Here is a 27,573-nt window from a genome sequence, read left to right on the forward strand (position 1 = left end):
TTTGCTATGTTATAAGAAATGTTTGACCATAACAGTTTAATAGGAAAAGGACAAAAGAACGATATGAAACATTTGATAGATATGACTCAAGTACCATACACTTTCCCCTCCTTTGTATCAACATTTTTACATGAACACAATTAGTCCGATTAGTGGAGGGGCTTAAATATATTTAAATCATGTAAAATATTTTCAAAGTTGCTAAAAGGTCTGACACTTGGCCAATGAACAAGACAGGAATATATTTGTACACCTCATTATACAAAGAGACAACAAATCAAGTCATCAGTTGTACAACAGCATTTCCCTCACTCGTCCTTCGCTCACCACGCACAACAGGCCAGCCCCCTGCAATGCTTCACCCATGTCACACCCTGGAAGGAACCAGCTTGCTCCCCGCCCACTCTTCTGAAAAGATGAAGAGTCTATTTACTACATCAATACAGTTTCATACTAACTAGTTAACCTCTTAGTTAGTATTAGTTAAAAGCATGCTGGTAACTTTAATGCTCCTGGGTTAAACATGTAAATGCATCGAATTAAAATTCCATGTTTAAAATTTTCTGAAATTAGAATTACAGGATTTCAAGTGTCACTTTCAAATTTGCCTTCTTATCACCTGTGCCGGAGTGTATCTGCGATTCAAAGTACCATCTGTGGAGAATCCTGCAACTGGACATGGCCTGGAGAGGTTTGCAAGGGCATTATATGCTCGCAGCAACTACAGGGGCTGCATACCAACAGACCCACTAGAAGGAAGGAAGGAAGTGGCAGCGGCAACAATGGCGGCCTCCCACATGGAGACATTTCAAAGCTCCCTGATGAAACACAGTTGCATGATAAATCAGAAAGTCACAGTAATAATCCCGCCCTGCATGATCTGGGCTGTACGCATGGACTGGGTTGGATTGGCTTTGCTTAACTGATCTACACGGAAGTCAACAGTCTGCAGCAAAAGCCAAGGTAGTCACTCACGGCAGCAAAGAGTGCACAGGTGTGTTTGGAAGCCTCAACAGAAGTACGAAAGCAAGCAAAGCGACCCTGAATTCCACTGGTTGGGCTTTTCCTTAGGAAAGGAACTAGTTTTGGCCCTGGAGATGGACGTAGGCTGGGCTAGGAAGAGTCCTCTGGCTGGGAGCACGTGGCGCTCGAGCAGCAGGGAGGGAGGGAGGACACGAGGGGCAGCCTCATTTCGCAGGGTTCTGGTGGTATCTGTGTCGCCAAACCTCATGTATCTTTTTGCACCATTTATGAGCATTCCCACTTGGGTCCATTAGGTAGTATGTCCTGTTAGGCTACAAGTAAAGAACGTTTTAGTGCCGATTCATTCCAGCAGCCAGTCAACATGCTGCTCGCAAGAACATTATGATGCTAACTAGGGCCAGCAGACAATGCTAAGCTTGGGGTCCCTCCCCTGAGAATCAAGACAGTACGTAGATGCTACTTTGCACGTCAGAAGTATCCCAAGGTAAACTCACCATTCAGCTCACGCTGGAGGTATTAAAATAAGCCAATACAGGTGCATGAGCCACCTCCGCCCAGAGACAGCACACCAGCCCTCAGTGGGAGGTGATCACCAGACAGCTGCTACTTTGGTAGGCTTCTGGACCCATTTTTGAGAAGGGAGGATCCACATCCATAGCTAACTGAAAGCACCCAGATTCTCAAGGAGTGCCGGCAGTTGGATGGGCCCCACTAATACCACATCTTCAAGAGCACCAAGCCAGAAACTGCACTTAAGATGGCTTGAGGGGGGTCACTTACTGTGTGAACAAAAAAGGTCTTGAAGTTCTTGGCTTCTGGCCGGAGTTCCAGTGACCAAGGAATCTCTCCTTTCAAAACCTTGTTGACGGGGTCCACGTAGTACAAATGGGGCCCTTCGGTGAGCAGCAACTGACGCCGGCGAGCAAAAAGCCCCTGCAGAGAGAAAAGAAAGTAACAGCCAGAGCTGAGGAAGGTCTTTGAATAAAAGCAGGGGTGTCTGGCAGCCTCCCAGGACATCACTTGGGGCTCAACATTCCAGTTACAAAACACAAAAGAATAGGTTTAAAAAACTCCACTCTTCCGAGCAGCTTCTACTTCCTCTGCTTCTAGGCCTTCATACCCAATGTACGTGTTCAATTCACAGGTAGAGGGAAGTGAAGAACTTCATCATTAACAAGTGCCAGTGGGTTTATCAACTCTTTTTTGGTCTTGCCTAGGAATGGTCTCCCAAGCTTAATTTTGGACAGCTGATTAAAGGAAAGAAATATCTTCTTGGCTTCAAGACCTTTCAAAATACTGATTTTCGGTTTAATAAATCTGAGAAAGTAGGCTGTGGTCTACAAAAGCTAAAACTGCTAGACTACTGTGCATTCTCTGCAAAGTGAACCACAATCCCAAAATGTCTGGCTTGGTGTGGCTCTGCTGAACTGGCTACCTGCAGAACTGTGGAATGAATTTAGGAAAGAAATGCTAGGATTACTAAATATATTGTTGCAGAAGCTTTTGTGGCTACAGCTTCATCAGACACACGCAGCAGTCGCTTGACAGGGCAGGTATATGCACCCCAGCAGGAGAGAAAGGGGGAAATGTAGAAGAGAACACATGTGAATTCAAGGACTGGCTGATTGCCCGGATGAAGGAGAACTGGAGAAGGTTCTACCTGCATTCAAGACTGCCAGGCAGCCACCCCTCGAGCCTCTGAGGGCAGTGGAACTACCAGGGCCCCCATCTTAACACTCAAGAGGGTCTGTAGAGAAGGAGACGGTCTTTCAAACATTTAAGACCCACAGCATAGCTCCCGCAGTGTCAAACAATCCCCCCCCTTACAACTACTTTTTGGAAACCACCCTGGAGGGAAGAGTGGAACCGTGAACCACAGTGCCCCCAACCCCACTTCCTTCTGCCACTCCAGAAGGGTATCACAGTCAATGGTATGAAAAGCTGCCGAGTGGTCAGGGAGAACAAGCAGGGTCCCACTCCCGCAATCCTCTACGTTTAGATGATCTACTTTTTGTTTCTCTTAGTGTATGTTTCTCTTTCCCCTCCACTTTCTCTCTTAAAAAAGGGGGGAAAAGCATAGTTCTGTCCTGTTATTTTATATACCCAAGCACCAAGTTCATACTGTGGGAAAACCAAGAGATAAGGGAGTCTGCAGCCCCACAAGTAAGAAGGCGGCACAGGATACAATTACTTACCTTCCGCTTGTCTACTGGACCCATTTTCAGTATTAAGTTATTTTCTACAAACGGGTGCCTGAGAAGAAAACACCACCTTGTATTATTTCCATCAACCCATTGTCACTGCCAAGCTGCCCATTTGCAGGACAGTCAGTAAGAGGAGCGGCTCATGTCCCACTCAGCACAGAGCCCACCCGCAATCATACAGAAAACGCCATTCGAACCAACAAAGCAGGAAAAAGTCAGATGAAGCCAGAAACACATTTCTTGCATCACCTACACAGAACTGCCAATTGTGGGTCAGATCAGACCCCATGGGAGAAACTGACTGGATTTCTAAACTTTGGTAACTTGCCCTGGTTTCTTTTAAGAAGCCCTAGACACCCTCCCCCCACCCTTAGCAGTTCATGTGTTGAGTGCAAGAAAGATGTTTCATTTCCATTGTACAACAGCATGTCATTCAATGGCAAAAGCCTCAAATCTACACACGCATGCCACTTCACTCTGATATCTAAATCACGCCAACACGGCTTGGGCGTCCTCCTTGTCAGACTTCAGGGGTGTTGTCTTTCCTTAGCCAACTGACGGTTCAACACCCCAAGGCCACTCTGTTCAGTTCTTTCTGCATGAGAAGCAGAGGCCTGCCTATTGAGCCCTTTCAACCAATCCCAGCTGGACATTCTTTCAAGAAGGAGGGAGAGAAAGGCCCACCACACTGAAGACAGCTTCCTGGAGCCAACCTGCACTTGAGCTGGAAGCAGGCAGCTCTTTTCCCCAGTGCCTCCTACAAACTTTGATGTAACATCCAAGCCATGTGACAGAGAGAGGGTTTTTTGCCTACAGAATCTCATCTTTTTCTATTTTGCTACATTTAGAGGGTTTTCTTCCTTTTAAGCTGAAATGCCAAATATAGTAAAATGGAAAGAAATCAGAGTTAAATTACAATTATTTGCCCTGGGTTTTTCAAGTCATGCCTATCTCTGTCCCCACTCAGGCTTGTATGTCCCAGACTAATCCACAGGTAACATTGGGGTTCTTTTCAGCCACCCAGTTATGGTGGCAGTCTTACCCAGGTTATTAATGCTGCCCTGGACTCCTACAGGGAGGAAGGGCAGGATAGAAATCTAATAAAGAAATAAAATTAAATAATAAAATTTGGCCCTTGAGGGGTCAAATTGACAAACAGGTTGCAGGGCTAAAGGTTAGAAAGCTACTCCACAGGGCCTCCACCCATCGCATGTCTGAGACCCATTCAGTCCAAGAAAACTGAGGCAGAAATCCAAGTGAGGAAGCGCGTAAGCAAGCAGGCTTACGGCTCTTGATTAAAAAGTGACTTTTCAACAGCTTTGATTCTCCATTAAATTGCCTAATGCTACCTATACTGTGGATATTGCATCATCCCTGCAAGCTTAGTTCCCTGCTGTAGGAGGAAACCACCCTCTGCTTGGGGCAAACTTAGTGCCATTCTACTTTGTTTTTAAACACTCCTGCCCCTCAGGGCCCAAACCTCTAGTCCTCTCCCAGGCACGAGAGAAGGACAGAGAGCACACACAACTGCTTTAAGGCTTAAGCCGTTCTACAGAAAGAATTACCAACCCACAACTGCTTACCAGGGGTTTCCACCAGCCTGTTTTGCCAACAGCAACCTTTTCTCTTCTTCAGAGAACTGGAGATCCAGCTCAAAGGAATTGTTGTCGAGGTCATGAATATATTGCTCTATGTTGTTGCTGTCCAAGGTCTGTGGGGCACATGTCTCTGCCAAGGAAGGCAACGACTGAGAAGAGGCTGAGCCGGAAACTTGCAGGCAGCCAAACTGACTCAGGAGATTGTCATACTACCAAAAAAAACCAAAAAACATTCATTTTGTTTATACTGAAAACTATTCAGCATCATGCCCTTTTCTCCCAGTATGTGTATTTAAAAAAGAATTACTAAATTAATTATCTTATACAAAATGTACAGAAGACCCAAGATAAATTATATAACCAAAAATTTAAAACTTGATCGAAGACTAAATAGTTTGAATTGTCTCCAACTACCTTTTACTCAGAGTAGGCTCACTGAAATTAATGGACCTAAATTAATAATGTCCATTAATTTCAGTGGGTCTACTCTGGCTAACATTGGCTAAAACCTGTTATAAAGCAATCTAAATCTGATATTTAAATGCTACTTGCACTACAATAATAATAATAATAATAATTTAATTTGTGGGTCGCCTATCTGGCCAATGGCCACTCTAGGCGACGTACAATTTAACAACAATACATTACATCATAATAAAATACATCATAAAATACAATATAACAATAAAACAATTCCAGTACAGAGTAGTAGGCTATTGGTCGTAAAAATTTAACCCTCCCCGTAAGTCCCAAAGGCCTGTCTGAAGAGCCAGGTCTTCAAAGCTTGGCGGAATACATTCAGGGAATGCATTGATATAATACATTATAGTACTAGTAGCATTTAAATATTGCATAAACGCTGTGAGCCCACACACTGGGAAAGCAATGTATTTCTTCTGCAATACTGAAAACAAATAGTTTCTAACATACCATAAAACAAACTGGTTGACTTTTTTCTTTTACTCGCAGATACTATTGTCAGTTTTGCCATCAAGGTTAAAACCCACATTTTTTAGCAATCCCCCCCCCCAGTTTATGTTATTCTCAATTCCTCTGCACACAAGATTTTTGCTGCAATTAACATATATGCTCCTCGTTTTTCCTAATGCCTCAGAGCAATCCTAACCCTGCCTGGGCAGCAGTGATGAGGGGTGTAGTGGAGCGGCACAGCCACTGCCACATCTCTTGCCCCATGGCTCACACCAGCCAGAGAAGTGAGGGGACAAGCAACGCCCCGCTCTGCACCAAAGCAACCTTGCCCTGCTGACAGCAGTGGGGCCAGCTCAGTCCCTCCTTGTCTCTGGAATACCTCACTTGGGGCCATCACATGGCTATCACCCATGGGAATTCCACCTGCCTGCCCTTTCAGCAGAAGGGGAAGCTCTGTGGCAGAGGAGTGACCTTTCGCTGGCATAGGTGGTTTGGGACAGAGCCCCACCCCAAAATGACAAACAGGGGGTTGGATTGCAGCGGTTCATTTCATGACTCATCTTATGTTAAAATACTCAAGCCATGGGGTGAGGAGTTGATTTAAATCTCTCCTGGTTTCTTTATAATCAATGTATTAAATCTATGTATAGGAAAAATTCTCTTTCCTCCAGATTTTAAAGCCTCTATCAGTATCTATTTCTAAGCCATCTAATACCAATTTCCATAGTGAAATATTTGGGCTTCACCTTTTTGCAATTACCCCATTTTTTTAACCAGTCGGAAGTTAGAAAATTTCCTTTTACTCGCTTTGTTCTAGTTCTTTAACGTCTTGTCTTGTAACCCTCCACTTGCAGGCAGAGATTTTGAGGGGGGATTTATAAGGCCACTCAGGAGAGCTGTTTTCATGTGAGAATCCCAGTGTTCCCTCCTATCACATAAACAGAGAAAGGGAGCCTTTGCTTGTGGAGGCAGCAACCAGAGCAAGGACCACAGGTCTATTTCCTCTTGGAGGATGAAAGGGTACTGAAGTAGGATGGATCGAGATTAGCTCTCCTACGGAGGCCAAGGAGCAGCCTGCTTAGTTGGAAGGCTGACCAGCACAGCTGCTAAAGACACTAACAACCGAGGAACATAGCCCTTCAGGAGCCCCTAGTCTCCTCTGAACTTGAGGCTTAACATCTGTTTCATCCAAACTGGCACTTACATTTCCATAGCAATCCTCATCGTCTTCCGACATGGCAGGCAGATATGCGGTAAGCTTGGGTGGCGTCTGATGATGCAGATTCTCCCAGGTAATAGAATCGAAGAAGGGGTGGGCCTTTAGGGGTCCACACCCTCCCATTTCTTCACAGCCTAACCGCTTGGCAGCATCCAGGACCTGTTTGAGTGAGACACAGTTACCTTTTCCCCCACAACATGTTTTTCACCCTTTTTAAAAAAATGTTTTTAACGTTTTGTTTTAATGTATTTTAAGATCTGTTTTTATGATGTTTTAAAGTTTTTAGCATTTCTGTTTGCCGCCCTGGGCTCCTGCTGAGAGGAAGGGCAGGATATAAATCAAATAATAAATAAATAAAAATAACCATTGAGAAATCACGTCAAAGCAGCCTTCAAAGGAGGGGAGGGGGGAAGGCGAGGCCTGCCACCTTCAGTTCGTCATCGTCCAGATGTCAGACACATCTGCAAAATTGAGTAGGAGACTAAATCTCTCACATGCTCTGGGGCTACCACCATGGCTTACTGAGCCCTGATCAAACTATACAGCACAATGTAGGTCTGGTTATCCACATCTCCCCTCAGATATCATCCAAAGGGTCTCCCTCCTTCCCTCAAGCCTTGTATGACTGCGCAGTAGAGCAGGATGCTTCTAGGGGATGGGACATGGCAAGGCTGCACTTTGAGGCCTCTGGGAGGCTCCAACATTTGGACCCCAGCAAAGCCCCACAAGCAAGACCTGCTATGTCCTGTCTCAAATGGCAAATCTAGAGCCATCAAATGTAGCACTATAATTAGTTTGACTGACTGCTCAAAATGCTTAACTAAATTGTGCCCAAGTTACTGAGCAGATTTTTGAAGGAGAACTTGAAGATGGCAAGACCTGTCTTATAGGGTGGATGGGCCCTCCTTCTCCCTCCCCCTCCAAGAAATGTGACACAGGTATTACCAGTGCCCTCATGACACCGCCCCCACTTGCCCTCTCCCAATTCTTTGAATTGATGTTTTTTGGCTGGGGAGGGATTGCATGAGGGTTGCTTATGTTTTGGGAGGGACTGCTCCCCTTTTCGGTCTGTTTCATTTGTTTTTGGAGGGGGTGAATGCTTTGCCTCTTGGGGGTTCTTAGCATCACCAATTTTTCTTATGTGAAGTGCACATTCTGTGATGCCCACAACAGCTTTAAATTTCCAAATATGCCCCCAGGGGTAAAAAAAAAAAAAAAAAGGACTGGGCACCCTGAACAAATTGGCAAGATGGGTGGCAGTTCCCTCCAGGTGGTCCCCTGCCTCCATTCCGTGGCAGGAGGCCCTCAAACAACAACTCCTCCTCCGGGAATCCTGTAGGTGCCCACCAGTTTGCTTTATTCATAGGCCTAGGGACAAGGCTCAGGGACAAGAGCCCCCTGCCAAACAGGAAACACGCTCGCTCTTTTTCTCTCTACTTCACTCAAGGTCACTGAAAAGGGCAAGACAGGGACATGACAGAGTCCACAGGAGCTGGCTCCACTCCAAAAGCGTCTCTTCCCTACTCCCTACCCCTCCCTCCCTCACACACACACACACCCTGCACAGAGGGAGGGAGGGTCTAAAATGATGCCTTGCTACAAGAAGCACAATTCAGCTAAAAAGAAAATATGCCTTCTTCTCCAAAACTATCATTTAACTCATATTGGTTTATGCAAATTTAATTGACTAAACAAACTAAGAAGTTGCACACATTCATGGATGGGGGATATAATATCTTGCATTGTATTTGCAACAGTGAAGTCTTGCGTCAAATAGCAAATGCATCGGGAAGGAGTGAGGAGAAAGGTAAGAATCAGAAATGAAAAGTGAGATCTACAGTTATAAAACCTGGCTCCTACTTTGCAGCTCTAAACCAGGACTAAGCAGAATGCCCGGTCCCTTCAGTGGAAGGGGGCTCCCCAGAGTTAAAAACAGACTTAAGCGTCCAGTAATAGCCCGAAGGGGCTGGGAATCCAAGAAGGGAGAGGGCTGGCAACTCTCTCCCTGGAACTAATTATTCACAGACACCCTCACCCTGTCCAATTCTTCAACAGCAAGATAGGATACCCTCCAGTCACAAAAAATTAACTTATCAGAGCAAATCTAACATTCCTTTCTTCTCCCGGGGGGGGGGATATTCCTGAGCAGGATATCAGACAGCAGCGTCCATCAGTAGTGTCCATCTTCTGAGCACTATTTTAGGTGCAAATAATCAGTTGCAACTCCTGCCTCCAAAGGACCATTTTGCCTATAAAATCCCCTGAGTGGGGAATATAAGCAGCATAACAGAAGAGGTGAAGCTGATCAACACAAACAATAAGTTTGGCCAAAGCATTTTAACACTTTGTTAAGATTTCATGATGGGAATTTATGGCTAAACAGAGATGCTGCCTTTAAATACAGCTTTGGCCGGGGAGGGGGGGGGGGAAAGAACTGTGAAGTAGACTCTCCTTCCTCGGACCTGTACAAATGGCAGCCACTTTCCTCCTGAACAGGTTACATAAGCCAGGACGATCTTGTTACCTGCAAAGCTGAACCCATCTGCCTTTCTGGTGAAAGCCTTTCAAGTAGCCTCACAGGAAGGGTTTGTAGGGTTCCATCTAGAGGCCAAGATGGGGCTACCATGAGCTTATTGTTGTCTTGAAACTTTAAGATCTGATGCTCAGCTCTGAGGCACAGCCATGCTTACCAAGATAAGGCTTTGACTTCAGAGAGATCTACTGTTATGAGCAAGCCAGAGATTTCAGGGCTAGTTTTATGAGGTCTGAAAACCAAGTCCTTCTTAGCTGGGGCAGGGGGAGGGACGGGGAGAGAGGTTCACACACAATGATACGTCTGTTCCCACTGCCAGCTTCATATTACAGAGTGGAGGGAACTTTACACCAGAGCCTGGTAAAAAAATCTGCTCACCTTGTTGACGTGATGTACACGCAAGCCACTGATGGCAACCCAGGCCTGTTGACAATGGCCTGGAAGTTCAAGGGTCTCAGGCTCCGTTCCCTCTTAATTCAGATCTTGGTGGCTTAGCCTTCTATCTCTGTGCTGTGGACAACCTGCACACATCCTGCCAATATGGGCCTATGATGTACCTCTGCCCAGCAGAGCAGAAGCACAAATCCTGGAAGAAAATCTGAGACTTCTCCAAGCACCCCTTCAAGGCAGCTCACAAGGGTTCTTCTTTGCAGCACATGGAGAGGTTTAACTGGAATCCCAGGGACCGGATACTATGTCTCAGTTCTCACTAGAACAGTTTGCCTCAAGTGACAAGGCCCTCACAGTGGGCTCACCACTCCATCAAGTTCTCAAATCCAACTGGCCTCCATGACTGAATCGTTAATCGCCATGACTGATTGGGGCGCCTGGATGGGGATTGTTAACAGGAGATACTACAGAAGGAAATCTCGGCCCAAGAATCTGAGTCAATGCATGAGATCACCACCTCTTGTTTGTAGGCAAAGACCAAGAAATCAGACACAAGAGGCTATTGCCAATCTGACAATGGCCTTGATTATTCTTCTCTTCAGCAGAAGCTTGCCTTGCAGTGTGTCCAGGCTTGTTCCCAAGTACTGAAGACACTATGTTTGCAGGGAACGTGTGTATCCCAAAGACCAAATAAAAAGGTCGTCAAGATAAGGGGAAATGTGGATTCCCTGGATCCTCAATGTCAGCAGAACCATCAACATCTATTTTGGTAACACCGCCCTGAGAGCTTTCTGCTATAGGGCGGTCTAGAAATGTAATTAAATAAATAAATAAATAAATAAATAAATAAATAACACTCTTGGGGCTGACAAAGGCCCACATGGGAAGTGCTTACATCTTTTTACACAAAATACAAGAACCTGTAATGCTTGGGGTTGGCAGAATTTAGAGAACTTATTTGGATAAGGCCCACAGGATGTCAGGAAGACCCCAGAGAGATTTTGCAATGGTCTTCAGAGTTTCCATATTAAATGTATCCCTGTTAGTGATATTATATAGAAACCTGCAGTCAAGAATGACCTTCCAATCCCTGTTTTCTTTGACAAAAAGGAGGCAATATGCCATTTACTCTCTTGTAATGGTTCCTGTTCTAGAGTCTGAATTTTCAGGAAGTGATCAATGGCAAAGAGAATCCAAAAGTGATCCTTCCGATTCTTGCACTTTGGAGACAGAATATACTTCTTGGACCTTGTAGATACTTCAGAAACACAACAGAACTTCTAAACAAAAAACTAGCTTGAAATAACTCAACAAACTGCAGACGGGGAACAGCTACAATCTCCCCCATTTCAGAGGGGCCTGGGAGTCCTGTGGTTTTCTGTCTTATTGCATCTGGGTTTGATAGTCTACCTGATCCCATCCCTGTGCTGTGGCCTTGATAACTATTCTAAGAAGCTCTGTAACTCCACCAGTCCTGTGTTTGCAGGGACAAAAGGTGGTGGTGAGGAACAGCAAAGCGCCCCCCCCCCAAAAAAGACCTACACAAGACTGGGTTTGGGCTTTGCATCTGCACTCACACTCCTAAACCACAAATCCAGCCTAATAGCTACCTTGCAGCCACACCCCAAATGGAAAACAGGACAGTATATGCTGGCATCGGCCACAAAGGCCAGCCACTCTGGTTAGCTGAAGGTAGGGAGTTACAACCACAGGATTTGCACAGACAGGTCACATTTCTTTCCACAGATTGTTCAAGAAATCCCCATGCATTGGCCTCAGATACAAGGGCAGCTACAGAAGAATGTGGTCTGTTTTTTTTATTTGATGTGAGCCATGCTAAGCAGTGCAAACTGCATTAGAAGGACAGAATATCAGTTTTCTAATATATAAACTACGCATGAACATTTTATCAGGGATAGCGAACCTCTGGCCCAGGAGCCTAATACAGCCTTTCCAGGCCTCTCTCTCTCTATCCTGGCTGGAATGTGTCCTTGAACTGTGAGAGAGAGAGAGAAAGAGAGAGAGAGAGAGAGGAGTACAAATGTGTACTTCTGCACAGCTGGAATGCAGATGACTGGACAGTCCCATCTGTTACTCTGCCCCCACCCACAACTGGCATACGGACCCTGAAAGGTTCCCCCTCCCTGATTTATGCAGTCCATAAACTCATCTGGAAGGGCCCAGAATTGCTGTGCCAGATCAAGGAGGACTCTGCCAAGAACCAGGTGGATCACCGCCACCCTCACAACCTCAAATGATTCAGGGGAGAATGGAGCTTCGCAGACTTGGCCCAAGGGAATGTTTCCTTTGCACCTCCTCCTCCCGCCCATGTCTGCTGGGCAGATGGGGAGAGTCCCTGGATTGCCCCCTCCCCAGCGATGGGCATGCTTCACTTCTGTCTGCTGCACAAAGCAGTTTCATGTTGTTCTGGCAAACTGTGACCAAACCACGAGAGAAGAAGCACACTCTTCTTCTAAAACAACTGGGTGTGGCGTGGCAGTCTGTGCTTCTTCGTAGCAGGCAACGTGGCCCCAGAGGGGAGCCTGGAGAGAGGAGCCGGGAAGATTCCCGCCTGTGCTGATGTTTCTTTCAACTTCCTCGAGGCCCGTATCAATATCCTGTGCCAACACCTTCCTGCTTGCCTGCTGCTTTAGATGGAAAGCCAGCCAGATATTGAGGAAGTCTGGCTTGCCAGCTGTGCCTGCCTCCTTCAGTTTGTTCCTCTCTGCTACCACTAAACTAAAATGGCCTACATGCACAGCAGATCTTTGCACTGCCGCACAAAACTCTCCCAGGCCGTCAGCCTTGCAGATGGACAGAGGCAAGACCAGCCTCTCCTCCCCTTTTACATGCAAGCCCTAGGGCACTTGGGGGTTGTAAATCTCATTAGGATGGTCAGGGCCTGTCCTTATCCAAGGAACTGCTAGGGGTGACTTGGTGTGTGCCCCTGCCTAATGAACAGGCAAGGTGAGGACTGTATGACAGATATCTGCCACCAGAAGATAAAGAAATTAAAGCACAGCTGACCATCGTCTTCATCCCTGCTGCTCTGCCTAATCCAAGAGGGAGATAAAGGAAGATCAGTCTTGCACCCCATAAGGGCAGGAGCTCCAAGAGAGCCCTTTTCTTGCCTGGTACAAAGCAACGGAACAGAGGTCCTCCTTTCACAAAAAGAGGCTAGTTGTGAAGTCTGTTGTCTTAGCTCTGCCTCCAGGAACAAGTGGGAGAGTGACACCCTCAAGGATTTCCTCTTCTTTTGAAGGAGAAATCTAGGAGAAGGGAAATGAAGAAAGCCACAAGGAAGGAGAGGGAGGTAGATGAGTTGACCACTGGCCTCCACTGTATGGTGCGCTTGTGGTGGCAAAACCTTTAACACCAATCGGCTGGCAAAAATTCCAACTGCTCTGGGAGCAAAGCACACAGTCTAGTTTTATGAAGGGAAGGAAGTTGGTCAACTTGGCTGGAAATCACTAACACCTCTACCCAGACTGGAGTCGGGTTGGGAACCTCAAGGGCAGGAAGCCCAGTTGGAAGGGGGCTGCAAGGTTAGGGCGAGGGGGCAACAGATGGAGAATCAGGGACCTGAAGACTTTCTGTAGGAAAGCATGAAGAGAAAACAAAAACAGGCAAGGAGCCACGAGCTGGAAAGGGGGCTCAGAAGCATTAGAAGGGAGTGGGGGATGGATGGGAGGTAGAACTAATTTTCACATATTGCACAGGTTATCTGCCTAGAGGCTTCTTGCATTCATTTAAGACTTTTGACAAAAAAAACATTTACCAAAAGCTTTTCTACAAGATCTTTTGCCTTGGGAAAGAACTTCTCTGGGAATTCATACTCCAATTTGATTATCTTTTGAAATATAAGATATTCGTTTCTGCAAAAAGGGAAAAAGAAAGTATGGTCACATCTATGGAAACATTTCCTGTAAGTCTACCTTGAGGTTAAAGCTAGATAATCACAAGGCATCAAAGAAACGGGAATAGGACCAGAGAGAGCCCTCACCATCCTTTGTATCACGCAGGAAGGATGCCAGAAGGACAGAGGCTATAGACTGCCATGGCCACTCTTCAGTCCACTGACCTATTAATTGCTCAAGTTGGGCAGGGAGTGTGGATACCCTGGGAAACTCTACACAAAAACTGAGAACTAACCTGGGAACAAGCCGTAGCTCAGTGGCAGAGCAACTGGTTTGCATGCAGAAGGTCCCAAGTTCAATCCCCAATGGTGGCATCTCCAGATAGGGCTGGAAGAGACCCCCCCACCTGAAATCCTGGAGAAGCTGCCAGTCAGTGTATATGTTACTGATGCTAGACTACTAGATGGACTAGTAGTCTGACTCAGTATAAGGCAGCTTCCCGTGTTCCTAAATTTAGGACACTGGTGTGCTCCAAAGTCTTACCCGGCTCTGAATGGTGGCAATCCTGCTACGAGTTGATATATGATGCAGCCAAGAGCCCACAGATCAGAACTTCATTGTCAAGACAGGCAAAAGGACAAGGAGGAGGAGGAGACAAAGCAGAAGAGTTAGCACTGTAGGTATATCCAGCTTTAACCTCTCCGAGCTCAGGCACCAGCAACGAAAGCAGAGAACATTCCCTTCCAGCAAAGCTGCAAAGTTTCCTGGAGTGTCACACTAATTGACTTGGAATGCCTGGCAAAAAAGCCTTGAGGAAAAGCTGACTCTCGCTGTGCATTGCCCGAGGAACTGATGTAGACGCTGCTGCCATGCACATCCTGAACCATCTTTCAAGGCTTCCAAAGGAAAAATGGAAACGGCAGAAAAGTGACTTCAGCAAGACCCCAATAAAGCCTTTCACAGAAGATCCCAAGATACTTCGGGGATCTTAAAGTAAGGAACACCTGGGCAGCAGAAGTGTATGCTGTTTTAAAAAAAATGTCTGCAAAGAGCTTTCCAATTCTCTCACTGTCTGTTCTGCCTAATATACAGACGAACTAAACTAGCAGCAGATTGAAGCAAGAAAAAAAGATAGCAAGGCTTATAATCTCTTGCCTTGTGTTTTGCTGTTATGTTATATTTAAGGAGTAAAAATCCAAGGGCTTTTCAGAAAATTCTAATGGAGAAAACCAATCCCAAGCACCATTTTCACATGTGAAATCAATTTTGGTCAGTGTAAAATATTCAGGAGATAATGAAAAGAGCTTTGAAAATGAGTTACTCCATAGCAGAAACATGTCTTATCCATTTGCCTTAAAGAACTCTCACATGGCCATAAAAAAACCCTCTAACAAGATTAACACACACAACTCACCTTTTGCAGGCAGACTTCTCCGTTAACAGCTCTGGAGACACATACTGTGCTGTCCCAACAAAGGAGTTTGCCCGTGCTAAAGAACCAAGACAAAAGCAAGCCTTTCAATAATTAAAAATATCCTTTCAAGTGCCTCATGCAGACTTGCATGTTTGATTGGAAATGGTACATAGGGTTTTTTTGTGCAATACAAACTCAGTCAGCCTTTATTAACTGTTTTTGCAGACATCAAATGCTATATACCGATTGTTTTGCAAGTACCACCTTCAACATCAAGCACTTCTCCATTTGACCCCCTCTATGCTCCCCACAGCTCCCCCTGCCTGGTTTCAGCTGCCCCATTTTAGTAAACCCCACAGCTTCCTATTTGATGTCATCACCAGCAGCTAAGTACAGCAGTTTTGCCTTTACTCGGCAAAGATTTAGAAAACAATCACAAATCCTATTGAGACGCAAAAATCAGATAGCAATGAGTTGTCAGTCATTTGAAATGTCAGAAAGCCAGTGGGCTGCTTTAGTCATTCACAGGATGAGATATGAAATGGTACCCACCTTGTTTGCTGTCTGCAGACAAGACTTTTGCTGTCCCAAAGTCTGTAATCTGAATGTGCATGTCTCCATTTAGCAAGATATTCTCTGGCTTAAGGTCCCTGTAAAAGGCACAGTTGAAATAAGCCAGGTTTGTACAACATGAGGCCCTCACTGACCATCTGTGCCCCGAGGAAATTTGAAGTAGTCAGTTGTAATGCCCTAACCCCCCTTTATAAGGTTGTGGGAGAATCTAAGGAAGAGCAGCATTCCAGGCAATTAAGACTGTCTCTGCCTCTTCCAGTAAGTGGGGAAGGGCAAAGCCCTCTGGCTGTGGAGGAGCTACAAGGATTTGCCCTTTCAAGAAACTGGGGCAATGCTTCTGTCTGTGCTCTTCCCAATGAGCTTAGGGCTCTCATGCTGTCTAGGTGGTGTAGAAACAGGCTCTGCTGCACTGCTTCCCACACAGCCTTGGGCATAAGGAGCAGGGGAGAGGGGCTCAGAGAACCCCAGCATCACTCTTCCTCTCCCTCGACTCAGAGGGATGTGGTGAAGCTGGCACCAGCTTCCCAGAAACAGGACGTGCCTGAGATTCCCTCACTGTGTGAATTGCTCGAAGAGTGAAAGCCTTGTTGGAGTTTGGGGGAAGAGAAGAGATCCATAAGATTTATTTGTTTGTTGTTTGTTTGTATCCCGCCCTTCCTCCCAGCAGGGCAAACAAAACGCTAAAAACACTTTAAAACATCATAAAAACAGATCTTAAAATACATTAAAACAAAACAGCGTTAAAAACATTTAAAAAAACAACTTTAAAAAAGGGTTAAAAACATTATTAAAAAACATAGAGCAAAAGAGAGCAAAAGAAAGGAAGGACACAGATGGATGAGGAGAGAAAGAGGGAGGAGTGCTCTATGAAGGAGGGAGAGCTGCAGCACTCTAGAATGAACCAAAACATGAAAGCTAGCCTCAAAGCAATTTGAGTTATCTGCCCCTATTTAAACATGCCCTCCACAAATTATAATCTAACATAGCTCAAGCCAGAGTACTACAAGGGGACAAAGAAATGTAAAGCAAATTCATGTTTTTCAGCTGCCTCTCATGTGCTCCAAAACACCAAGGGGGGGCGGGGGGCTTGAAAGTCAGATCTTGCTGGGGCTTTCTCCTCTTCTGTCTTCTGCTGTAGGCAGACACGGGGGTGGGGGGGAGAAAGAGGAGCTACACTCCCTCTGCTGGTGGACCTGGCAGAATGAGGCCTCCTACTGGCTGTTGCTACAAAAAACATGGGCACAAATGGCAGAGACAGAGAGAGTCAGAGAGAGAGATCTCTACTATTTTAGCTTCACTCTGCCCCAAATTTCACACCCAGGGCTGGGTGCATTCGTACTCCAAGGAAGCAGCCGATGATGTTGTGTAACTGAATCTGACTAGCGCAGCAGCCCATGTCCAAGCAAAGGGAGGCCAGGAGGCTCAGAGTCACTGGAAGAAAAGTCTCAACAAGGGCACCATTCACTCTCTATGGAACCTTTTGAGTTTTGAGCCACGAGGAGAAACCTATCAGTTGGGCCACAGACGGTAGCTACGACGACAGCAATACAAACCAGGAATAGATATTTAAATTCATTATATTACCTATGAATAATTCCCTTTCCATGCAGGTACTCCAATGCAGACACGATTTCAGCAGTATAAAACCTAGTACATGTCTCATCAAATGAGCCAATCTTCCGGATGTATTTTAGAAGCTCTCCGTTTTTAGCATAACTAAGGCCAAAATCTGAATACCAAGTTAAGAATTATTTCTACTGGGAATCTCTAGACCCCAAAACACAAGGTGGACATTTCAGGCAAAAGTGATGGATCGCTACATGATTGGAAAGATACCATTTTCTGGCAAGAATCTACATGAAGCAAATGACTTATAATGGTTAGCTTAGACCAGGGTCCTCAATCTTTTGGGACCAAGGTGCACACATTTGGAAATCTAAAACTGTTACATGTACCCCAAAGATACACATTTCACAGAAAAAAAAACTAGCCCCCCACAAACACACCAGGCAAAACACTATCACACACCTCAACACAAATGAAACACAATAAAAAAGCATGCAACCTCCTGCCTCCCCCCCAAAAAAATAACAGGCAACCTCCTTGAACAAAAAAGCCAAAATATCAATTAAAAATGAAAAAATGGGACTCTTGGAAGGGCCAGCACAATGCCCCTGGGTGCCACACTGGAGACTCCAGGCTTAAATCCCTTCTGGGTTTACAAGACGTAGCATTTTCCACACTTGTACTATTGCTAAGAATTTTGGTACAACAATTTCAACAATTATGAAGACATCACTGGATTAGCAAACCAAGGAACATGCTGGTTCATTTTTCCCTACGTTATCCCAACAAACGTCATCCAGAAGGATACAGAGCTTTTCATCGTCCTGAAACGTGAAGTAGAGTTTGACAAAGAACGGGTGATCCAGACGAGACATTATATCTCTCTCCCTCGTCACATAGGGGACCTTGTTCTCTTTTATAATGTGACGCTTCTCCAGAATTTTAACTTTTAAAAAGACAAATAAGTTACAACATACTAGGAATATACACAATAAAGATGCAAACTCATCTGCTCTGCTTGGCTAAGAAGCTGCCTAGAGATCAGCTTCCCAGAGGAGGAGCAGGTCTAACCTAGACTTCCTTTGGCTCCATCATGAGGACAGGATATCAGTGTAAAATCCACATCCTAATAAAGAAAGCATTACTCACTGGCATATTCTCTGGACGTAGTCAATTCTCTGGCCAAGACAACCTGTTTAATGGGAAAGAAGAAATCAAAATCAAATCAAAATATTTATTGCGGTCAACGACCCGTCAAAACTTTACAGTAAAATTTTTCCTAAACAGATACACATAACATCTAGACAGTTTTACAATGAGACTGGTAAAATCGAATGTTAGGAACAAAAGGATAAACGCTTACACTGACTTATATATAAAAACTTGGCCACAGGTAACAGGTGTGAATTATTATTGCCCGACAGCAGTCTGTACATCCAGTGCTCTGTGGAACCGTTGTAATACTTTTCGATGTGGGGTGAGATATATAAATTCCTTTCCAAGGAGTATAACGGGCAAACGAAAAGTACATGTGGAAGCGTTTCTATGTGGCCTTCCCTGCACGGACAGAGGCGCTGGTCTAAAGGAATACCCCGATATCTACCCTCCAAAAGAGCCGAGTCTAAACAGTTAAAACAAGCCTTAGAAAAGGCTAAACGATATTTGGGATTGGTTAAAACCTCCACGTAGGGAGCATACTTTGCGTAGTTAATGCTCAGGTTAAAATGTAGGGGCGAGCAGACTTTATCTGCTGCTTGTATTGAAGATTGCCTATCAATGTCCTGAAGCCGAGAGCTAATAATCTGCATGGCCTTGCTAAGATCTAGGGTAGAAAGAAACTCTAAAGAAAGGCCTAAGTAGGGAAGCTTAGCTATAAAAGATTTCTTCCAGGTTGAAAGGAACGTTTCTTCCACAAGGAGCGACATATAGCCCAACGAACAGACATAGTGAATTTTGGCCCAAAATTTGAAGGCGAAAGTCCATGCTTGGCATTCAGCCGAGCATAGGCCAGCTTCCAATCTTAAAGCCGCATTCGGAACGCATTTTGGCACTCCAAAGATTCAGCGTAGGAAGATAGACAAAACTGCTTCAATTGAGGCATTAAAGGCATATATCCATAGGGGGACACCATATAGTAGTTGTGTTAGAACTTTGGCTCTGAAGACCTGTAGGGCTGCTGGTATAAATTGCCCTCCATTATTATAGTAATAACGTGTGATGCCCTTCAACGTTGTTCGAACCGAGTCTACTGCTGCACGGATATGAAGCACCCAAGAAAGTGAGGATTGGAAAGTAATGCCCAAGTATTTGTAAGCTCTAACTTGTTCAATAAAATGGCCATTGATTTTCCATATGTAGTTCGGGCAGGATTTTTTAAACACTAATATTTTAGTTTTAGTAAAATTAATTATTAGTAAGTTTTCAGAACAATAAGTCATAAAAGCTCGGATCAGGCGGATAAGGCCTACTTTAGAAAAGGAGAGCAAGGCCGCATCGTCGGCATAGAGCAAAAGGGGGCATCTACTATCTTTAATTTTGGGAGAGTGGAATTCAGGCACCCTACAAGTGGGAGCCAAGTCATTCAAAAAGAGATTAAAAAGGAGGGGAGCACACAGCCTTGTCTGACTCCTTTTGACGTGTTGATTGAATTGGAGAGCTCCCCATTGCGTCCACAGCGGACACGAAGCGAGGTGTTCAAATGAAGATTGTGTATAAGGAACAGCAGCCTTTTATCAATATTGGTTTTAGCCAGTTTGGCCCAGAGTATGTCCCTCGGGATTGAGTCAAAGGCAGACTTCAGGTCGATGAAGGCTACATATAGGCCACTCCCCACCAAATTCCTATATTTTTCCGCTAGGTGTTGTAAGGTGAGACAATGATCCATGACGGATCTGCCTCTCCTGAAGCCTGCCTGTTCCCATCCCAGTATGTTCTCCTCCTCCATCCAATTGGCCAATTTCCTCTTTAGGTAGTTGGCATACAGCTTTCCCAGCACCGATAGCAAACTAATTGGTGTGTAACTGGAGGGCTCATCCCTGGGACCTTTTTTATAAATGGGCACGACAATGGCTTCCTTCCAAGACCGAGGGAAATGTCTGGTGTTGTTGGACAGTGTAAATAAGTTGGCCAGAATAGGGGCCCACCAGGCTGAGTGCTTTTTCAATAGCTCCGGGGGAAGATTATCTCCACCCGGGGCTTTGGCCGTCCTTAGATTGTTAATTAAGTCAGTTATTTCTGCCTGCGTGACCGGGGACCAGATAGGGAGATTTTCGTGAGCAACAAAAAAAGGAGGCTCTATAGGAGTATGGTTCGAGTCCTTTTGGAGTTCCGCAAAATATAGTTCCCATACACCTGGGAGGATGTTACAGGGGGCAAGATTATATGGTCTAATAGAGCCATTAACTAATGACCAGAAACTTTTGGAGTTTTTATCTAAGGCTGCCTGTCTCAGAGTCATCCATCCCTTTTGAACAGCTTGCCATTTCTTGGTGACTATAAGAGCCTTATACTTCCTTTTAGTACTGTAGTAGGCATCCGGCAGGGTGCTGGCGTTTTGCCGACGAAAGCATAGATATATATTTTTTAATTGTCTCTTCAACTTAAGACATTCTGAATCATACCATTTATATGGTCCTGGTTTAAAGCTAGTTTGAATGGACGCAGATTTTGGGGCTAGCAGTGGATGTAAAGACTCAATTAGAGATTCATACGCACTTAATGACTCAGGGAGATTGATGGAATTTCCAATAAGCTCTTGTGTAATCTTAGCCGATGGGGATGACAGAAATTCAGCTATTTTGGAAGCAACTGTCTCAGTCCACACAGGTCGTTTGTGGGGGAAAGAAGAACTCCCTTATATTTTGAGCACAAGACAGCCACTAAGATCCAAAACAGGGCTCCATCCTACTCAGAAAGTGATGGGATGGACAAGGGCAGTCCAGCCCCATTGGAGCCCTGGGCCCAAAGATACCACTGCGCCAATCTCAAGGCTTAAACCCCTTCTGCATTCCCAGCATCCAAAAAGACATAATATAGGAAAGTTTGCTCTAAATGTGGTTCCCTTCAGAAGATAAGAGGCAAACCAAAATCTTGTAAGGAGTCCTAAAAGCTAAGGAACTTAAGGTACCCAAGAAATTGTGTGGAGGGAGACCTGTGGGGAAAGCAGCTACAGGAAGTAAGAGGGCATCAGTGTAAAAAGAAAGCCAAAACCTGCCAAAGGAACATGTACAGAAGAGCAGAAGGCCAAAAGGAACATGTGCCAAAAAAGGGAGTGGCAGCGGCAGCAACCTTTTCACAATAGAAACTTGGCTTGAGACTGCAGAGGCCACAAAAGGTTGGAAAGAACCACACAAAGCGCACAATTCATTTGGCCTCCCTGCAGAGAGCAAAGAGGAAGCTTCACTCCCTCTGGGCAAGTTGGCAGGCAATGCTCTTCACTTAAAACAGACTGTTAAGTGGGCAGTGGGGTGGGAAGCTGCATTACTGACATGCATTGGCCACACTGATGGCTTCTCCCAGAATCTAGACACAGTTGCAGCAGATACTCACTGTGGAGAAAGACCCTTCACCCAGAATCTTTCCAAACTTAAAGTCCTCCGGGCGCTTCTTTCGGGGCTGTAGAGGCTGCTGCAAGGACTTTGCACTCGCCCTTGGCTCAGCTGCGGTACTCTCCATGGTTACACCCTGCCTGCTGCCACAGGGAGCAGCAACAGGTGGAGGGCTGGAGTCCGCCTGGCTCCTCACCATGGATGGAGATGGGCAGGAGCATAAAACCACACTGGACTGGATGGGAACAGCATCGTACTGTAGGAAAGAAGGAAGATGCACATGAGGGTGGGGATTCCAGCCACTATAAGCCACACACACACACACACCTGCTTGCAATATAGAAATAAGCCAAATCACAGGAGCCCCCATGAAAGCCAGAGCCGCCAAAAAGTGAACAATAGCACCTGTTGCTCCACTGCAGGCACACATTGTGGTTCTATTGATCAAGCACATGCAAAACGCACACCAATGGCTGACTTGTGACTTGAATGTAAAGGGTTAGGGCTACCCTCAACGCGTCACAACTCATTGCAGAACTTAAATAAGTGGGACCTGCAACAAAATGTTGCAGAGTATCCTCCTTCCTAACAGGGGTGTTCCTGTTCAGGGTTCCAGATAGTCATTCCCTCCAAGCAGGGCACTCCATCACCACCCCAGTTTTCCTTTTTTCTTTTCAACAGACACTCAACATTCTCTGAGCATGCATAGTCCTCAATGGGCTGTTCTGGCCCTCTTCCCCCTCCAATTTTTCTGAAAACCTCTGGGTTCCTTCTCTTAAACATACTGATTATCTCCCTCTTGTTTCTCAGGGGTGGGAGGGGCACACATTTCGCTTTTAGCTCCAATCCTGTCAGCACTTATCATCCACTAATCAAAGGAGTGATAGGCCCAATAACACTAATTTATTCATTATTTTATTTATTAGTGGGATTTATATCCCACCCTTCCCCCTAAGGTCACAAAGCGGATTCCATCAATAGCAAAACAAAAACAAAACAAAACAAAACCCCAAATTATACACAGAACAGAAAATAACGGCATCCTCAGAAGTTGTATTCAGGGTTCAGTAGCTGATTATAACATGGCCTGATGCTGTATATAAACAAATGTAAAGTGCTTTGTGTGATCTGCCTGAAAAGCAACATATAAATGCCTTAAATAAACAATAAATAAATGCAGGCATGCAGGCTTCCAAGGCACTGAGCTGGAGAAAAAGACAAGGCCACCACAGGCATGGCCCCAGACCTAGCGAGAAGAGCCTGTGGAGCAGCAGCTGCAGCGATAGAAGACAGTACCAAACCCATCCCATAAGCCCTTTGGCTACTTCCAGGTCTGATCCTGTTATCAACACATGACCTACTTGAGCCCTAACAAGGCATCACAATTCAATGGGTTGTCAGAGGTTATAGTGACTACTGTGAAACCACCTCTGTAGTCTGGTGCACATTCTTTTGCTTGTTTATGTTGTTTTATTGGATTTTAATATTGTATAATTATATGGTTCTAACCAGCCCTGGGACCTTGTAGTAAAAGGCAAGCCAGTTCTTTTAAATAAATTAAATTAAGTAAGTGTGCCACCAGGAAGCAAAGCAGGGCCTCCTTGCAGGAACACTGTTCCTCCTTTGCCAGGAACTCAATGTGTAGCCTGGTAGTTTAGATCAGATTGTCCTACCTCTAGGAAGCAGGCCATCTAAATGGGAAAGGGATAACAATTCCAAAAGATGACAGGGCACTCACACAGTAGAAACTGACAGCCAATATAAAAATCAGCTGCAAACCCATAATGTGTAAGTAAGGAGAGGGAAAAGAAGAGAGCCAAGGAGTATACGAGAGGCAAGACTCCCTTTTGAAACAGTGAAAGTCTTGCAGAAATGAAAATTTAAGAAGTGCACGGACCTCAAACCAAGTTTAAGCTTACAATAGGCAAATGAGGAAGGCACCTGAGTAGGCAGCAGATGGGTGAGTGAGTGGGCGCTGCCCTGCCTTATGCGCTCCTGACATTTTGCAGCTTGGGGCTCAGGGAGGGTGACTTTCTGGTTGCCCCCATGCCTGCTGCCTTTCAGTCTTCTAGGGATCAGCAGGAGCCACTCTAGGCTCAGGTGGTACATCGGCCCCTGGAGGAAAAGGAGGGGCCTTCCAGGATTCCTCTTCTGTCACAACAGTAGCTATCAGTTCCCTTGTTCCAGAAAAGGACTTTCAAAGATTCCTCTTCAGAAATGCACTGAAGCAGTTTGTTAATGGACCGACCCCAGGGAGTTCAGCAGGAAGAGGGTTCTAGCCATGTTAAGTCTGTTGCTGCAAAACTAATGAGAGTGTCTTGAGGCACTCACTCTTGACTGTTGGCTTCTATAGTCACGTTGCCTCCAACCATCACCACAGCACCCAAAATGCAAATTGCACCAAGCAGCAGTGCTCAACACACACACACTCAACACCTCCTCCCAGGAGAGTTTCTCAAAGCAAAATCCTTTAATCTATGGAAGTCAAAGCCTTATAGATCATTGCAGGTCTTCAGGGATCTTACAGCTAAAGTAATCTAACCCATGAAGTTGGGAAGCTGCCTGAAGATGATCCATGTGATCTCTTCCTAAGTAAGTCTAACACAGACATCCAATTAGCTGGAGAGCAACTGAAACAGTGAAACTACTTCGTCTTCCAACATTTGACAGCCAAACCTGTGGAAAGAGCATCTTAACCAAACTAAGAATAATTCTGCAACTGATTCATGGCTTCGAAAATATCCTTTTATAACTAGAGACACCGGGGACTGTAACTGGGATTTTCTGCAAGCAAAGCAGGTGCTCTACCTGCCGAATTACAATTTCTCCATTATTTTATTATGATCTGCACCTAGGACCTCTAGCCATCCCATATCCTAAGCCTCTAAATTACATTCCTGTAGGAATTATGAAAAACAGTAAATATTCTCGACTAGGAGCTTAACATATTGAGGAGTGTTATGATGAGTGTATGAACTTGTCTTAGGAAACTACCTTATACCAAGTCAGACCAATTGGTCCATTGAGTTCAGTAGTAGTAGTAATAGTATTACTAGAATTTATTGTCTGCCCTTCAACCAGAGGTCCCAGAGCAGGTTACAACAATTTTTATACATAATTAAAAACAGTTAAAAACAACCTTGTCTACACTGATGTCTGAAATTCACCTAACTCAGTCAACTTCTTCATTTGTATCAGGAAGTATTTCAGTATCAACAAACTGAACTCCAAGACTTTCAGTTAACACTCTAAACTTTATTCAGCAGTCTACAAGGAAATTAAAGGTTTCCCTTCAGTTTGTGACATGTCAGACTAGTAAATATTTAGCCTTATCGGAGAATACAAGTTTCCGAATCAGTCTGGCTGAAACATTCCTACCATTTGACATTTACATTCCTGTTTCCTCTGAACAGAGTATAAAGATCTCCTATTTAGGACTGAATCTCATTTCTACTTGCAAGACTGATATATTTTTAAAAACCTGCCAATATTATATAAATCTATGGAGTGACCACAAAGGTTGCAGCATTTGGGACTTTTTAGCTTAGAGAAAAGGCGGGTCAGAGGAGACATGATAGAAGTGTATAAAATTATGTACAGCATAGAGAAATTGGACAGAGAAAAGTTTTTCTCCCTCTCTCATAACACTAGAACTTGTGGACATCCGAGGAAGATGAATGTTGGAAGATTCAGAGCAAACAAAAAAAAGGTACTTCTTTGCATAGTGCACAGTTAAACTATGGCTTTCGCTCCCGCAAGAGACAGAGATAGCCAACAACTTGATTAGACAAACATATGGAGCATAAAGCTGCTAGAAACCGCAGGAAGGGCACATGCTCTTGTGCTCAGTTCCTGCTTGCAGGCTTCCCATGGGCAACTGGTTGGCCACTGTGAGAAAGGGTGCTGAATTAGATGGGCCATCGGCCTGATCCAGCAGGCTCTTCTTATGTCCTTATACAATCCATGCCCTGGTGATGTACGGTGGGGCTTCTGCTTCATACCGGTGTCAATAGGGCCTACAATTTTCAAGGCAAAGCCAAAAGACCCACCATGTGGGATGTTAAAAATAAAAAAATCTTGGACAGCCTTCCCCAACCAGTGCTCTCCATATGTTTTGGACTACAATTCCAGCACAGCCATTCTGGCTAGGTAATGCGAACTGTAATTCAAAACACTGGAAGAGCACCACATTGGATAAGGCTAATCTAGGCTGATGTTACAAAATCAGCCCCACCTGCACATATCTGGGGAACACAGAACAAACAGGTATGCATTCATTGCACATAGCACATGAGACAAGCCAGATGTACAGACAGCAGCATAGAATAAAACCGCACAAGAGATCTAGAATAATTTTCACATTTAACACATCATACAGTGCTAAGCAGTCAGGCATGGAGGCTGATGAATACAAAAGGGATTCTTATACTGATTACATGCTTACAGGTTTGATGCTGGCCCTTACAAGTTCTGACATGGTGCAAAAGGGGCTACAGCTGTGATAGAACTCTATCCCACTCGGACTGCAAGGACGTCACCTATGAAAGCTGGGAATACCCATCCCTGCCCAAAACCCTACACACCCGTCATTGGCCAGGTTACAGAACCATGAACTGAATGAACTATCGGTCTGATTCAATACAAAGCAGAGTCTCGTACACGCAAAAGCAAACTGAGGTACTTTGTTGTACAACAGCATTTCCCATAATATGCCAAGTAAGAGCATTGGTGGCGAGCTGACAAGAGCCCTACTCAAATCTCACCTCAGCTGTGAACAGTCCGTCCATCCTTAAGACAGCCCCCGCCCCACCAAGACACGCACACTTCGCCGGACGCCTGCCCCGCCCGAGGTTTCTCCGCTCGCGTGGAGGAAGCTCCTTTTGGTGGGAGGGAGGAGGGCTTTTAAGTCCCCCCCAGAGCCCCTCCCCCTCCAAAGCGGCAGGTGGGCAGGGGCCACTACAGCGAAGGAGTCTGGCCCGTGGCAGACAGCGGCACCCGTCCGCGCAGAGCTCCGCCAATCGAGCGACCCTGCCGCTTGCGGGGAGGGGAAGGCGAAGGTGCCACGCAGCGACACGCGCGTCCTCCACCTGGGCCTGATCGCGGGCAGAGCTCGAGGGGCCCCGAGACGGACGGACGCAGGGCGCTCCCACGCAAGACTCCTGGGAACCTCTGAACCGCGGAGAAAGGGAGATCCTGGAGCCCGCTCAACTCCGGCGAGAGTGCGAGGCTGACCCGGAGGCCCACATGGGGCAGCAGCCTCCTTCCTTCCCCTTCCCTCTCCTCGGTCCAAAGGGAGCGGATCGCGCCCCGCATCCTTCCCACCGCCGGAGGTCCCGCTGGCGCCGCGGCCCGGCCTCCCGGAAGGCGCAGGCCCAGCCAACCCAAGCGGCCGCTCCCGCCGCCTGCCCGCCCGCCTGTCCTCCTCGCTACTCCCTCCTTCATCGCCGGGGGCGCCTACCAAGGGGCTGCCAGTGCTGGCCATGGGCCCGGGCTGCCCGTCTGCCTTCCCGGCCGCGCTCCGACCAAAGAGCCCGACCCAATGGGACGCCCGCGTCCTCCGTGAATGACGTCGGCCGCAACAATGCCCTCTTCCGCCCAGGGAGGGCGGGACTTCCTCCACCCTCGCTTCAACACTGGCTGGGCTACGAGGCACTCAGTCACGTCTCTTCTCTCTGGCTCACGCGAGACTACACTGCGACTGCGCCAAAGAAGCCGGGGCAGGGAAGAGTACAAGCGGGGAATAGGTCAGCTGGGCAGC

General features: G+C 45.8%; 1 protein-coding gene across 2 annotated transcripts; it reads right to left on the reverse strand.

Annotated features, from left to right (window-relative positions):
* PDPK1 (3-phosphoinositide dependent protein kinase 1) lies at positions 1 to 27,573 on the reverse strand. 2 transcript variants are annotated; one of them, XM_061599165.1, is made up of 14 exons: positions 27,274 to 27,573; positions 21,817 to 22,071; positions 18,418 to 18,460; positions 18,077 to 18,214; positions 17,287 to 17,431; positions 15,682 to 15,779; positions 15,130 to 15,205; positions 14,259 to 14,327; positions 13,637 to 13,733; positions 6,921 to 7,094; positions 4,772 to 4,995; positions 3,180 to 3,237; positions 1,765 to 1,917; positions 1 to 1,295 (listed from the first exon to the last, which is right to left on the reverse strand). In XM_061599165.1, exons 1-14 carry the CDS (start codon positions 27,295 to 27,297, stop codon positions 1,188 to 1,190), a joined length of 1,662 nt encoding a protein of 553 aa, XP_061455149.1. In that variant the 5' UTR covers positions 27,298 to 27,573; the 3' UTR covers positions 1 to 1,187. The 2 variants fall into 2 exon arrangements, with proteins under 2 accessions (XP_061455149.1, XP_061455150.1); XM_061599166.1 differs by lacking the exon at positions 27,274 to 27,573 and adding an exon at positions 26,579 to 26,687.

The sequence above is a fragment of the Rhineura floridana genome, chromosome 17 (assembly GCF_030035675.1).
Source record: "Rhineura floridana isolate rRhiFlo1 chromosome 17, rRhiFlo1.hap2, whole genome shotgun sequence".
NCBI classification, from domain to species: Eukaryota; Metazoa; Chordata; class Lepidosauria; order Squamata; family Rhineuridae; genus Rhineura; species Rhineura floridana.